Genomic DNA, 14912 nt, shown 5'->3' with positions numbered 1-14912 from the left:
TGGCGTGGCAGTTAAAGCACAGGCTAACAGACGTAACATTATGAGGAAATTCCTCTAAAAATATCGATCCGCCAGTTTTTCCACCACACTAGCTCCACCTTCTATACACGGTCCCAAACACTCATTTGCTGCTGGCTTACCCATCAGGCTTGCCCAGTAAACAGAGCTAGGCGGGTTAGACTATATGCTGGCGATCGGTAGGCCATTGAAACTTTGTTCTAAGCTACCCGCCGTAACTTGCCGTTTACTGTAACAGTAGTGTGGGTGGGAAGAATTTATCGCTAGTGGTCTCTCCCTCGCATGCTTGTTCATATGTCAGTGGCACCATTATCACAGAGAACAGACATATAAGATAGCATATAAGCAACTTTCCCGAAAAACCCGTGTAAACATTCAAATGAAAATACGTTGAAAGTTACCATTGCATACAGGTTCGCATGCATGAATCAACATTGCATTCAAGTTTGCACAAAACCCCCTTATAGAGATTGCTGGCCGATCGTTGGCGTTGCGCCGGCCAGTGGCAAGTTGCTACTTGCTGTTATCGTTTCAAAGCGACAGTTTTATTGCTTACACAAGTTGAAAATTTTGCTTGTATGTCAGTTCTCAGTGCCATTATTGCGATTACGGCCACAGTTTTAACCACAAATATATTTAAAATGACTGTTAAAGCAGGTGAAGCATTGTTCTCGAGTGTTATGTCTGTTAGTCTAGGATTTAGCGTCATACTGCAGTAAAGATGGTCGAGTTTAATATCCTTTGAGGCTAAAGGCCAGTTTACAGTTCGGGAAATTGACCACGGGATTTGATCAGGGAAAATTTCCCGCCGAGACCTCTCCAAACCAAAAGCTCTGCTGCTTTTAAAAAATTTCAGCAGTCACCGAATTTTAAACCTAATAAAAACACATTTCCCTGTTCATGTTGAATTGTTCCCGGTCGGATTTTTGTGCGGAGAGTTTTAAAATCCAGGCATTTCCCGCGGTTGGGTTTACACTTATGAAAGTTGTCATTTTTGTGTAGACTCATTTCCCGCCACAGGAATTGAAATCCCGTGCTCCATTTCAAATACACAGGGACCCAAATCCCGTGACACGTTTTCCATACTGTAAACTAGCCTTAAACTCGACAACTTTAAAATGCAAAAACGTGGACCCAACCCGAACATTACAAATTATTAAGCAAGTCGTTCGACACCGACAATACAATAGACAAATTAATGGACTTTTGAAACGTCATTTTCCGAAGGGGAACTGAACGATCTGCTCGACCCTCAACAAGAGCATGTACTGTAAATTGCCTACAAATATGCAACACACTACAAAACATAGGGAGGTATACTGCCTATAATCGCAAGTCAGTCCCATGTGGATAGGGAACCCCATACAACATGGGACTGACTTACGATTATGGGCAGTACTGCACAACTGAAGACTGAGATTAAAACAACCATTTCTGTTCCTTAGGATGACTTCACTTGGCAATTTCTCCAATCTAACGATTGTCTTTTTCATAAGAATTGCGAATTGCGCGAAGGAAATTCACATCTTTGGATGCAAAGGATTAAATTTCGGTTTTGGGTCATTTTACGAAAGGCTAAATTACTTCTGTTAAGGTTTTATTTTACATCAGTATGTTGCCAAATGGAAACATTATAATGGTTTAAGAATTAACAAGGAGTCAATGATATGCGAAAAACACGGCATGTTGATGAAGTGAGAAAAACAAAGCAATAACTTGTCAAATTATGTACAACAAAAAACGTCTCCCATGAAACATGCTTCGCTAACCATCACTCCTTCACATCACCAATACCGTCAGCGTTGATGGCGTACATCGCTTCGCTTTCCGGCAGACACGGTGAATCGTAGATCTTGCATATTCTGGTGTCGCCCCGTCCCTTTCTCAGGTACAGCCGGGTCGTGGAGGCGTGTGCTATGATGTGCCCCCCGATCGGTTTCTTTGGATCCGGAGTAAACATAGCCGATGCATCGACTTGAGCCACAACCTGGTTCGTGATGACCACCGCCACACCGAACTCATCCGCTAGCCGAAGAAGCATCCGTAGGAACTTTCCTAGACTGACCTGCCGGGCGTTGAGCTCACCGCGGCCACTATAATCCGTTCGGAAGAGAGCCGTGGCACTGTCTACGATCACCAGAGCGTATCGAGACTCGGCCATCATTGCCGATGCTTGAATCAGCAACTGCATCTGATGATCGGAATTGTAGGCACGAGCGTACGCAACATTATCAAGAACATCCGCTCCAACTAGTTTGTACCGTTCAGCAACGGCAAGTAGACGCTCCGGTCTAAATGTACCCTCTGTGTCAATGTACAAACATTTACCTTCGCCTCCGTTCTGACTCACCGGAAGCTGACATGTAACCGCTAGTGTATGGCAGAGTTGGGTTTTTCCTGAAAAAGAACAAAATCGTTATTATCACAAATAACTCACCAAAAATATTAACCTACCAGTTCTAAATTCCCCAAACATCTCTGTAATACTTCCGGTTTCGATTCCACCACCCAATAGCTTATCGAGCTCTTTGGAACCGGTCGTGAGTTGAATGATTTCCGAACGCTTCTGGTGGTAATCTGTTGCGGTCGTAAAACCCATCGGTACTAGCTTCGTAGCTTCCAGCAGTATTTTGTCCGCTTTAGCCTCTGAAATTCCTTTTATTGCTATCAGCTGCTTTTTCGGAGCAAACGCAACTGATTCAACCGTGTGGAAGCCAGCTTCGGCCAGCTTTTTGATATCCTGAGCAGTGATTCCATTCACCTACGGACAATCGCGTTTTAACACGAAAATAAGGTTTCTACCGGATTTTTTACTTACCTCAAGTTTCCCGATTAATATCGGTCCGTAGTCATCCTCGTCCTGGTCGGTGGTTACTGCGGAAGTAGTGGGTTTTTCCTTCTGATGTGCCATTTCGCGAAGATATCGTACGAAATGTTACAATATTGCAAATTTAATGAATCTCGATTATTTTTTATTGAGAATCAAAACGGGCACAATAATCTGGATTATTCAGATTTGAACCAAACAATAAAAACTACCGCGCTGTCAAATTTTATCTAGACAATTTTATATTCACGCTAGAATGTAGATGGCGCAAAGAATGCAGATTCTTCCTGCGACGGCATTAATTGTGTTGACGCACAGATGGCGCGAAGATATCGCATAAAATTTTTAGGCTTCGAATTTTCATTTTTTATTCATATCTAGTTCATTTTTTCGTGTAGACCACCACCAATTTCATATAAAATCAAATGATGAAAATTTTTGAAATCTCCAAGCATTTTCATCTATGGTTTCCATTTGAGCAGCACAGCGGCCACTGCGAATCAACTCTAAAAAGAGAATTGCGGAGACTCCATTTTGGATCAATTGGATTCGGAACAGGGTGGCCAGATAGAATTCCCTAATATCGGTAGGGTCACTAAAAGTTTATCGGTAGTTATCGGTAGGCCGGGTTATTGTTCCAAAAACGTAGTGTTGACATAGAATTGTAAAATACTGAAAACACAGATCTCAGACCAAATCCAACTCAAAATTAAATGTTGAGTAGGATGTGTCCAAAATCAATAAAAATCGGTAGTTTTCGGTAGGGATAAGAAAATATCGGTAGTTTTACCTTGGTCGTCTGTGAATCGGTAGGGAAGACCAAAATCGGTAGGACTACCGATAAATCGGTAGGTCTGGCCACCCTGATTCGGAATTAGTTTTCGAAAGCTGAATCCAATCGAGCGCTGCCTATCCTTAAAACATTGAAAGTGTTGTCATACACTGCGTCGGCATACGTTGTCGAAAACATCAAGAAAGTTAAAGAATTTCAATGAATGCTCCAAAATTTCAACATCTTCATTTGAGAGATTGAGATTTTTTGCTGCTTTTTACTTTCCAGTCTTCTCACAATAGAATTCCACAGCTGCAGTAGAGTACTACCAGTTAGCAACTTACAAACTTTTTTGTATTTGCTCAAATTTTTCAACTAAATTATACTGCTGCACACGCTAGTTTTTTCTTGGTTTCCTCAATTTTTCAACATTTTTATTTATTCAACGCTCGACGAACATATAATTAGGGCTCAAAAGCCCGTTACCGTTAATCGCCCAGTGCAGCCGTTGTTAGCAAAGAAAAATGAAATGTTTTCTCTTCTGTTGACTGCTATGCACCATGCTTGGGTAATAACGGTTTCTATAGAATTTCTCCTGAAAGTGAATTTTGATATTTGGCTTTTGAGCCCTAATCATATGTTTGTCAAGAATGTATTTATTTCCACGAGCAAATAATATTGAAATGTGATAGTTGGGAATGTGTCGTCCCATTAGAACAGAAGTTCTTTAAGCGCATTTTTTCCTAAGAAGTAATTTTTTGTTCTAACGAGATGAAGTGTTTGCAGTCGTTTTATGCGATCATAAGCAATGTTTCCTTTTTTGGACTAAACGTCTATGTCATGACATGACGGCTGTCGTATGCTGACAAGCGGAACGCGAAGCATTAAAACAACTTAAAAGTAGGTTTTGGGCCCCATGCCCAAAATGGTTTGTAAAAACAGTTTACAGTGAATTGAAGCTCTCTTGTTCCTACAGGCATTTTACCAGCACGAAATCATACATTTATTTAGAACAAAATAAGCTTGCTACATGGTTCGTTCTCGGAATTGTATCAGGCTCACCGAGCAACACCGTTTGTTGACTAGCAGTTTCTGCAACATAATATGTTGAAAAGAAGCATACATCAACCACTATTCAACTGATTTAACAACCGAAAAAGGGCCCAACAATTGTTTATGGTTATGCAACAAACCGCGATCAGTACATGTTGCAAGTGTTGCGTGGGTTGTTTATCTGTTGCATTTGAACTAACGTTACAAACCATCGAGATTGTTGAACGATGTTTATCCGGCTCTTTTTGTGAGGTTATGTTAGGTTGGTGTAAACCAATGGTAAGCGGCTTGTGTAATCATTATTTTTGTCATATACTTTTGTTAACACAAAATATTGACGACACTGCTTCAATTTCATTTGAAATGCGCATAGTCAATCCAACTTTTAAATATTACATGTTTAATACGTTTGGCTATACTTTCTAGTATTGACAAAAAATTGAACCTGTAAGTGTCGATGTACATGGACAATCTGTCTTGAATTTCTCTTTGGTTAGCCGATCCCTACCGGTGCACAAGTAAATGCGTGTCTTTTGCGATTACATTAAACGATAATATTGTTCTTTGACGCTCACTTTTGCATCGGTCGTTGGTAAAACGGTTAGCCAAAATAACACTGTATCCACACCATTATGGTTGAAAACCTTAATGGTTACTATGCATTGTAATAAAATCAAACAATGATAGTTAATATTTTCTGATAGAATCACGTAGAAACAAGTATCGTATATTTGATTGCAATCACGTATAAAAAGAATATTTTTTATTTAAAATAAATATGGTTAAAATTCTATAAATAAAATATTGGTTGGGAGACAACGCATTTATTTTTTGAATAGAACATTCAAAATATGTTTAACCTCACACCACACAGTTCAGATAGCCTGTTTACTATAGACTAAGCCAGTTTTCGTTTCCAGAAACACTTCTAAAACTACATCAAATATAGATTTAATTCTTCTATAAAATCTAGCCTAATCTAATTTGAGAATTGAAGTCAATTCTCGTGAAATTGGTTCATATAGAATCGATTTTTAATATAATCAAATACAATAAATGGCAAACCCATGCTGTATTACTCCCTAGGAAGAAAATTGATTTAAAATCTTCTTTATGCATGAAGGGAACAAAACCGAACTTGAATTAGTCCAGGTGTTTGCGTTTCGACTTCGTCTCTTCAGAACCACGGCACTTGACTGACCCGAAGTCCAAAATTGGAAACACTACTTGTGAACACACCTAACGACGATGTCCCGTAAGCGAAGAAGTTCTGTTTGTTGATGAGACGTACTAAAATCGAACTTTGTTTTCAGCTAGGTAGTGTCGTCGTTTCCCAAAATTAGGTTAAATTCCATAAGAGTGTGAATGATCGAGCGCCATCTAATTACAAGTAGCGCAGCATATTTATTTAGATAAAATAGGCATCTCCGAATCCGCGACATCTAGCACCAGTTTTTCGTATAGTTTTCATGCCGTTTAAGGCGAAACTGAGTAAGGTTCGAAGCCCAACTGCTGTCAAAATGGTCGAAATTAATGTATGAACTGCAAGCGGTTAGGGTTGGAATCTGATCCAGTTTCTAGTGGAAGCAAAAACGGCGTAAGTTTCTGCGGTGTTTGTTGTTTTGCTAAACAGCTGATTTTTTGTTTCTTTTTTTCTGTTTCACACTGTTGATAGCATACGTGATAAGAAGTGTTTTCGTTTTCTTTACATGGTTCGTGGGTGTACTTATCTGCTTTTCTCATCACAATCATACGATTGTCCAGTCGTACACTAGCACAACGAAAATTAGGTATTTTCTGCCTGGAAAGTTAATTTTCTACACGGTACTCTTTTACAGTGATTTGTTTATTCTAGTTACACAAAATATTTGCAGCTATGTCTCAAAGGCAACTGACCATATTGTACGGAAGCCAGTCTGGAACAGCCCAAGATCTCGCCGAACAGATCTGGCGTGATAGCAAGTTGTACCATTTGGGTGGCTCAGTTTCCGCTATGGACGATTACGACATTTCACGGTTAATCGAAGAACGATTTGTAGTTTTCGTTTGTTCAACCTATGGTCAAGGAGAAGAACCGGATAATATGAAGCGTTTCTGGAAGTTTCTACTACGTAAATGTCTTCCAACTGATTCCCTACGAGGAATGCATTTCGGTGTGCTTGGATTGGGCGACTCGCGGTACCCGAAATTTAACTACGTAGCCAAGCGCTTGCACAAGAGGCTGCAGCAGCTCGGAGCTGGCGCGTTACTACCGGCTGGATTATGTGACGAACAGCATGACCTTGGCTACGGTGCTGTATTCATGCCATGGATTAGCGATTTCTGGAAGAAACTGATGGAAGTTATTCCCATTCCGGTTGGACTAAGAAAACTAAACGAAAGTCCTCGTGAGTATCGTTGGAATGTGGAGAAAACTACTGAACCGCTGGTTGTTGAAGAACGATTCGATATGTACGCGAGAACCAAAGTAGATAATGTATTCGTTTCCGAGGTTGAAGATAATCGACGGACAACAACGGAAGATCATTTTCAAGATGTAAGACTCATTACATTTCCGAAAAGAAATGGAATTTGGAAACCAGGTGATGTGGTGTACGTAAGGCCACACAATTCACCGGAAGATGTTAGTAGACTATTCGAATTGTTCCTAGACCACAATTTGGACTGGCATAAGGAGACAGTGGTACTGTTGAAGGAAATCGACTCAGGTAAGTAAATATAGATTTTATTGAACATCATCGTCTTGTTGCCAACCATCATCGTCGGAGAAGAATCTTCGTTTAGCAGCCGTGTTCATGTACGGTCGATAGACCCATTCTGTATCTGCTGCGTCCAGTTCATCCAATGTGCCTAGCTTGATTTGGTAAAGTTTCAGCTGAAATCTCGGTCCCACTTCTGTCAGTTCCAATTCCTTTTCAACTGTTTTGAACGTGTGGTGCCGAAAGCTGACATAATCGTCATGATTTGCAAAAGTCATCACTCGCTTCGAGTCTTCTTTCGGCACCGGGAACAGGTACTTTAGGATAGACATCGTTCTCTCTGCCAGTTTGGTCTTAAAATTGTGAAATATCAGGTGCGGCTTTTGTTCGCTCATGGGACCAATATCTGGGATATCATGGCGCATAACTACATCTGACATGTTGAATGATGCGGTTGGCCCGTAGGGCAGATGACAGATAATTAGGTTATCTGGAACGCCACGATGTTCGTGAACCACGATGAAGTCCGTTACGTTATTGGCGCGACATGCGTGAATTAGTTGCTTCATTTCAAAGTTACCTCGGTTCATGCGTTGAGCATTGGGAAAAATTAGCCTCAGCTCCTTTACAAACTGTTTCAGTTTAGCTGACGGATCACGAGACGTTGTAATCATAATTTTCGGGTCTTCACAACCTGCATACCGGTACTCATCGTCTTGGGAGTTTGCCGTATTAGCTCCACCACTGATTCCTCCAATTTCAGCAGCTCGCTTCGGTCCTTCGTCGTTCCATTTTAGTTTATCCTGCAGTGTTAGAGCATCCTTTTTCAAATCTCCATGGATTGAGGTGTGATCCTCTAGAGCCTTTTTGATTTTTGCCTTCTTGTCCTGCAATGCTTTGTGTTTACTTTCGACCGCTTTTCGGTACACGTATTCCCGGCGGAGCCGTGCCTGACGACGGAGCATTTTCACTGAAATCACCGATAGTTGAATTGAGAGAAAACACGCGTTCGTTGCTCTGAAAGTTTTAGATATTTTGACATTTTAGTGTTTTGGCGAGGGGTGATTCGATGGCTGGATGGATGCAATGTAATAAACTTCAAGTATACACACTTATCTTCCGTTACCCAATATTTGACTAATAATGTGTTTTGCAAATAAAAGTTGACCCGAGTAAAAACATTGAAAATTTTTGACCCGACAAAACTGAAAAAATAAAGAATTGAAATTTTATTTGCTTCAAACCGCTTAAAATTCATACGAAGAAGAAATGCTATTGTTATCTCGCGCACACATACTTTCTATGTGTCAACTGTATATACTATGCATGCACACACATGAGTTATATGTGCATATTGTTATAGAATGGGGTTTTATGTGCGTAATAGTTATGAAATGTGAATGTAAGATTAATATTTCTTGTAAATACACACATTAGGTTTATGTGCCAGCAAATAGTGTCTATATGCCTCCGTTAATTGCAAAAATCTATGTGTAAAATCAATAGGCATAACGTTTACTTTTTTTTTGAGTGTACCGCTAAGATGAAATTTTTTTCATACAAGCGTTCATACAAAATTATTTCATTCCGAGATATCGCGACAATCGCATTGGAATAATTTATCTTATTAAGACAATATTTTTCAGCTCTTATTTTAGATTTGTACCGATCCAAATAAACAATCTTCTAAAAATAGATATATACTGAATGTTGTAATTGACCGATAGATGACGAATATCATTCCAGAAATGCCCGTCCCTGCCGTTCTCAACAGACCGCTATCGTTTGAAATACTGGCACAACAATACTGGGATCTCAGTGCTATCCCACGTGCTCGTGCGTTTGCCGTTCTTGCGCGCACCTGTACTGACGAATTAGAACGCGAAAAATTGAAAGAATTATCCAGCTACGAAGGCCAGGAGGAACTTTACGCCTACGCCAACAGACCGCGGCGAACGATTCTGGAGTTATTACAAGATTTTCCCCATGCATGCAGCGCGCTCAGTCTAGCGGCTCTGTTTGAACTGTTTCAACCAATTAAACCGCGAGCGTTTTCCATTGCTTCATCTGCGGCTAGTGGGAAATTGCAAATTCTTGTAGCAGTAATTGAGTATAAAACTAAACTGAAACAGCCCAGACGCGGTCTTTGCTCGAACTGGTTAAAACGATTACAGCCAGGAGACTCCCTCAGAATGTGGACTCGAAAAGGAACATTTGTACTTCCAACTGTTACCGTGAGTAGAAATGCAGCTTTTTTTGGTTAGGTTGATTGCATTTTATTTTACAGACTGTTCCCATTGTGATGGTTGGCCCCGGTACTGGATTGGCACCATTTCGCGCAGTATTACAAGAGCGGGAACTATTACTTGAACCTAGGAAAAATGGCCCGTTAGTGTTGTTTTTTGGCTGTCGGAATGCAAAAGCTGATTTCCACTGCGAGGAAGATCTAAGGCGAATGGAAGGTTCCGGTATACTTACATTGTTCTGTGCCTTCTCACGGGATCAAGAAGACAAAATTTACGTGCAACATATACTGCGAACCCAGACTGATTTGCTTCGTAAACTTTTGTTGGAACAAAACGGATTGTTTTTGGTTTCTGGAAGCTCTAAAAATATGCCTGAAGCAGTTCGCGAAGCCCTAGGAGAAGCAATCGGTAGTTCTTTGTATGTAGAGGAAATGATGAAAAACGATCGTTATCAAGAGGAGACTTGGGCTTAAACTAAGTTTTATTTGAGAAAAAATGTTTTATTAATTTATTTAGGGAATACATAACTATTCGGTGAAACCCCAGACTTTCAAACTACCCGCGTCACGTCGTCGGTCGTTAGTATCCTTATCGTCACACGCATAAGCCAATATGTATTGCTTTGGATGCCAAGCGACCGTAAATGTGGCCGCATCTACCGAAATATCCGCCACTTTTTCGCCCGTTTCAGTGTCCCCGATGTCAATAATAAGATCTTCGCTAGCCGAAGCAAGCAGTTTACCATCATGGCTGAAAGAAATCGTTCTTACCGGCCAGTCCAACCGGGAAAAAACTCTTAAGCAGGCCAGTTCTTCGGCATCCCATAAGGAAACTAAAGCATCAGCTGATCCGGTAGCAAAGTATTTTCCCGTGGGATCAAACTCAATACATATGCACGTACTTGGATGTGCTTTCAGGACTTGTTGCAGATTGAGATCCGGGTAGTTCAAAATATGCACACACCCTTGGCCATTCGTTAGAAAGAACAAATCACTTCCATTGCTCCAAGCGATTTCGTTGACCTCAAACGAGAACTGTTCTTCTGCCAGAATCTTATACATCCGGGCATCAATAAATGTCACCAGATCTTCCTTATTCCCCACTGCAATAGTGTTTCCATCCGGTGACCATGTAATATTGATATTTTCTCCTTTAGTATTTATAATCGTGGCGCATTTGCCGACTCGTGCGTCCCATATTCGAACAGTCTTGTCGCCGCTGGCAGTACTTAACAAATCCGGAAGCGATGCATGCCAGCATAGTTGATCTACTGAGCCCGTGTGTCCTCGATAAGTACTTTCTTTATTCTGCAATGTAACAGTGAGAAAAGAACAATAGTTAAACCCTCGTTTACAATACTTACCAAGCGTTCACGATCTAGAGTAAAAATAACGACGGATTTGTCAAACGACCCGGATGCCAACCGGCGTCCATCACAATTCCAACCAACGGAGTGAACTTTAGCGGTATGAGCTTTGGTCGCTTCTCGTGTTTTGTTGTGCGATTTAAAATAGTCCTGCAGTTCTTCCACCTGGGTCTTTGTCGATACCATTGTTTTGAGGAGAACTGCCTACAATTTCCTGTACAGACCAGAATATGAGTTAAAATTTTAACAATAAATGTGAAATACTCGTTCGAATCGAATCGAAGCGGTGTTTTGTTGATATTCGGGTTTTGTATAATGGGGGTCCAATGATGGTTTGTTTAATATGTTTCTGTCAAAGAGAATAGGGAAAGAGACGAATAGTGTGAAGCCAAAAATACCTTATTGAGCAGACCAATCGTGCAATGTAAATAAACATTACTCATGCCTGAGTTGGAGGAGATAAGTATTGTAAATCTATCAAAAAAGAAATTTGAATTTTCGTCAGAATTTAGTGCAATCGTGATTGTAAGGTGCATTCTAGAGTCTATGTATGAGTAAAAACAAGTTTTAGAATTATTTCATCTCTTTGTATCGAAATGCACATCGTTTGATAAACAAATTCAACGATCGACAAAAGGTTTGTTTTCAAAATATAATAGAAGTCATTTAAAGTGCTGCCTTTGGAAACGGTTGCCAAATTCTAGTGTTGAAATCATCGCAAAGGGAGTGTTGCCGTTTTGACTGATTTTCACTCTGCGTCTCTTTCACTATTCTCTTTGGTTTCTGTAATATCCGGGGATTCCGTCAAGAACATCGATGCCAGATTTGCAAACATTTTACAGATTTGTCCGTCTCCTACACTGAGAAATAAAAATTTACACAATTCTCGACATACACGCTCATTCAAAACTACTCAAAATTTGAGTTGCTTCCACTCAATTTCAAAAGTAGAAGCAATATGTCAAAAAATGAGTTTCGATTTGAGTAGAAGTAACTCAACTCATGTGTAGTCATTAAATTTTTAAGCTGTTGGGTGAAAAAAAAACTTTGCATAGGTGCATGAACGGGACGTTAACCAAAAATTAAAAAAGACCTAGCAGTACAAAGAAACGGCGAGAAAACATTCAGAAACTGAAAGGTAAGTTTCTATAAGCTTAGTTGATGTATTGAAATGATATTCTTTCATTTTTTGTAGCTCCTGCCGTTACTACGAGCTCCGGTTCAGGACGAAAGAAGGTGGAGAAAAGATCTCGAAATAGATTTTTGGACATAGCCATAACGCCAATGGATTCAGGTTAGTGAAGTTTTCTGTTAGTATTATTAGATTTACGGAATGGTAATTTCCCGTATACGACCTTTGAGTAAAAAGTACTCAAAGTTGGCATCTTCATCCCGAACTCAAAACTGAGTAAACAACAAAAACTCATCTTTTGACTATGTGCACTTTTTATGAAATTGAGTGGCTGGCTACTCACTTTTGAGTTATTATTAATGAGCGTGTACGTATGATTACGGCTTAAAAGCCAACTGTCAAAATTCTCTTATACTGCGTATAGCCTGTAATGGTTTGCCTGGAATTTCCTTTTAAAGAGAATTTTGACAGTTGGCTTTTAAGCCGTAGTCATATGGTTGTTGTGAGTTAGCATACTTTCGATGCCCGTCTCTTTTACTCTGCTGTGATTTTTATGCATTTTCTAGCATGTACAACATAAAGGCGTTGTTTATGTTATAAAGGCTCGCACAGAGTGAAGCCAAATCTACCTATCGAACAGTCAGATGGCTACCTATCGTGCAAAGTAAACAAACATTCTTCTTTCGGAGAACATGCAAGAAAAGTATTGGGGTTGCGAAAAATAATTCATGGCGAAATATTTCAATCGCCTTAACAAGACACTGCATTCAGTTTATTATACTTTTTTGTATAAATGTAAAATAAATTACATGGAATAGCATTATGAATAAAGTGCTATAAGCCATAAACAGTAGATTCTCAATTGGGTCATTAAATGAGAAAAAAAACTCTTTTTTTATTACATACATCGATGAAGCAGATTTTCGTGATTGCAACAATGTATTTTTTCAACTCAGGAAACGTGAAAATAAAATTTAAATTTAAAATAAAGAAATATGTTGACAGTCTGGATTTGACACTATCAGAAGGATTTGACCTTTCGAATTTCACGACAAATGATGCCCTGTCAGAAAAAATGAACACATGTTTTCCCGGTTTTCCCGCAGGGTTATTTTTACTTGACATAAAGACCATACAATGAATATAGTTTTTTTCATTTTGGGTGTTGTCTTAATGGGTCAGATGTAAACAATCGCAGTTTTCCTATATATGGTTGCCAAGTTTATATAAGATTTATTTTAAAAAACAAAAAAATCGTTTTTACGTATTATAACGAATTTTTTTTTGAAATGATGTTGTATTATGCATATTGGACCTAAAATTTATCGAATGGAATGGAAAACTGTATATAGCTTAACGGACCACTTCAATGTTATCAGTGATAATAGCGCATCTGTATGTTTTCACGTTTTCCTATGTATTGGTAATGTGCATTGCCTCCATTATTCTTTGATACCTAAAATAAAAGTCGAGAAACCTTTAGAAACGCTCAGCGAATAAAAATATTTATCCGTTTTGTCCCAAAAATCCGCATCTCAGTTCAGATCGCCGCAGTATGGCTCCCTCTGACACTGCAGCACTCTGGGTCATTTATCTCCGTAACTAAATAATAGAACTCACTCAACATACCTTGATCCCTTTATGATAAGTATTAGAAGATTTTCCTATTTTATAGTTCCCTGAAAAATAGTGCCGAAACAGGAATTTCCTGTGCGTAAGTTTTGTGTAAAAACATGTTTGTTTACATGTCCATCGGCAACACTATAGCATATCAGAAGGCTTTCGAGCACTACGTGAAAATCATTAGATTGTGGTCAAAATTGGATATGTAATCTTGCGAAACACACATATTGCATCATAGTAAAATGTAAACATGAAATAGGTCTTTGAGAGTAAGTTTTATTTCGGAAAAAGTAATACAGGTAAGCGTTTATCTCATTTCTTTGAAATAAAGCTATGAACATTTGCTAGCATAATTGACCATTCATTATCGACCGTTTGTTACAGTGTGAAAGCTTTTTGGATAAAATCATATCTCATGGCCAGCTAGCCACAGTTTCGCTTGTTTGTTGATACAAATGACTTGACTTGCATTGATGTCAAATTCTAAATCTAGGCCGCATGTTGAAAAGGGTTTATATTACTTTTGGGGAATCGATGTTTTATTTTTTCACATGCTACTAAGACCAATGTTGTACATTGTACCTGTAATGTAACTGTATGTTTATTTCGGAGATAAATTTGTATCAGTATAATAATTGCAATGTAACAAGCCGACATCTATCATATTGCACGACAAATAACATGTTACTTTTGTAAGTATTCTGTATAACAAAAGATACTCGAGTTTACCGGGTACCATACAAACCTATTCAAATTGATGGTTCATTGCATGCATGCTCGGCACAATCAATCGAAATAAACGAGGTGTACTGTCATGGAAAATTCGGCCACGTTTGACGAATAAAATGAAAATATTCGTTTGATATAGGCCGTTATTTTCAACTACTTACGAGGATTACGATTTTTTCGTTCATCTTACGGACTGTGTGCAGGAGCATGGTGTACGATTACACCCCTTTGCCATATGTTATACGCAAAAAATCGTCAAAATGTTTCAATTTAGGCGTCAACAAAAACAAAGTAAAGCCATCGTTTCCAAAAATTCGACGCAAAACGGAACAACGGATACAAATCTACTGAATTTATGAATTCTTTTTGAATGGACCTCGGACATTTCATTACTGTTTTGACAAACCAGTTCTATATCTCTGTACTGCCAGGTCAGGCACGTTTTCA

The 14912-nt window shown here is 39.2% G+C and overlaps 4 protein-coding genes across 5 annotated transcripts; 1 reads left to right on the top strand and 3 right to left on the bottom strand.

The window, feature by feature from the left end:
* Positions 1 to 1607: 1607 nt before the first annotated feature.
* On the bottom strand, positions 1608 to 3029 carry LOC131676307 (DNA repair protein RAD51 homolog A). Its single transcript, XM_058955423.1, has 3 exons — positions 2837 to 3029; positions 2473 to 2779; positions 1608 to 2415 (listed from the first exon to the last, which is right to left on the bottom strand). Exons 1-3 carry the CDS (start codon positions 2927 to 2929, stop codon positions 1790 to 1792), a joined length of 1026 nt encoding a protein of 341 aa, XP_058811406.1. The 5' UTR covers positions 2930 to 3029; the 3' UTR covers positions 1608 to 1789.
* Positions 3030 to 6327: 3298 nt separating this feature from the next.
* Positions 6328 to 10169, top strand: LOC131677587 (NADPH-dependent diflavin oxidoreductase 1). Of its 2 annotated transcripts, none has more exons than XM_058957477.1 (4): positions 6328 to 6460; positions 6526 to 7378; positions 9116 to 9603; positions 9657 to 10169. In XM_058957477.1, the coding sequence occupies exons 2-4, from the start codon at positions 6547 to 6549 to the stop codon at positions 10086 to 10088; spliced, it is 1752 nt and encodes a 583-aa protein (XP_058813460.1). In that variant the 5' UTR covers positions 6328 to 6460; positions 6526 to 6546; the 3' UTR covers positions 10089 to 10169. The 2 variants fall into 2 exon arrangements, with proteins under 2 accessions (XP_058813460.1, XP_058813461.1); XM_058957478.1 differs by having other exon boundaries at positions 6329 to 6460; positions 6545 to 7378.
* LOC131677589 (U3 small nucleolar ribonucleoprotein protein IMP4) lies at positions 7380 to 8402 on the bottom strand. Its single transcript, XM_058957481.1, has one exon. It carries the CDS (start codon positions 8332 to 8334, stop codon positions 7396 to 7398), a length of 939 nt encoding a protein of 312 aa, XP_058813464.1. The 5' UTR covers positions 8335 to 8402; the 3' UTR covers positions 7380 to 7395.
* Positions 10095 to 11293, bottom strand: LOC131677588 (THO complex subunit 3). Its single transcript, XM_058957480.1, has 2 exons — positions 10979 to 11293; positions 10095 to 10922 (listed from the first exon to the last, which is right to left on the bottom strand). Exons 1-2 carry the CDS (start codon positions 11165 to 11167, stop codon positions 10143 to 10145), a joined length of 969 nt encoding a protein of 322 aa, XP_058813463.1. The 5' UTR covers positions 11168 to 11293; the 3' UTR covers positions 10095 to 10142.
* Positions 11294 to 14912: the final 3619 nt, after the last annotated feature.

Source organism: Topomyia yanbarensis, chromosome 1 (genome assembly GCF_030247195.1).
Source record: "Topomyia yanbarensis strain Yona2022 chromosome 1, ASM3024719v1, whole genome shotgun sequence".
In the NCBI taxonomy this organism is placed as follows: Eukaryota; Metazoa; Arthropoda; class Insecta; order Diptera; family Culicidae; genus Topomyia; species Topomyia yanbarensis.
This window is presented reverse-complemented; position numbering and strand designations above follow the sequence as displayed.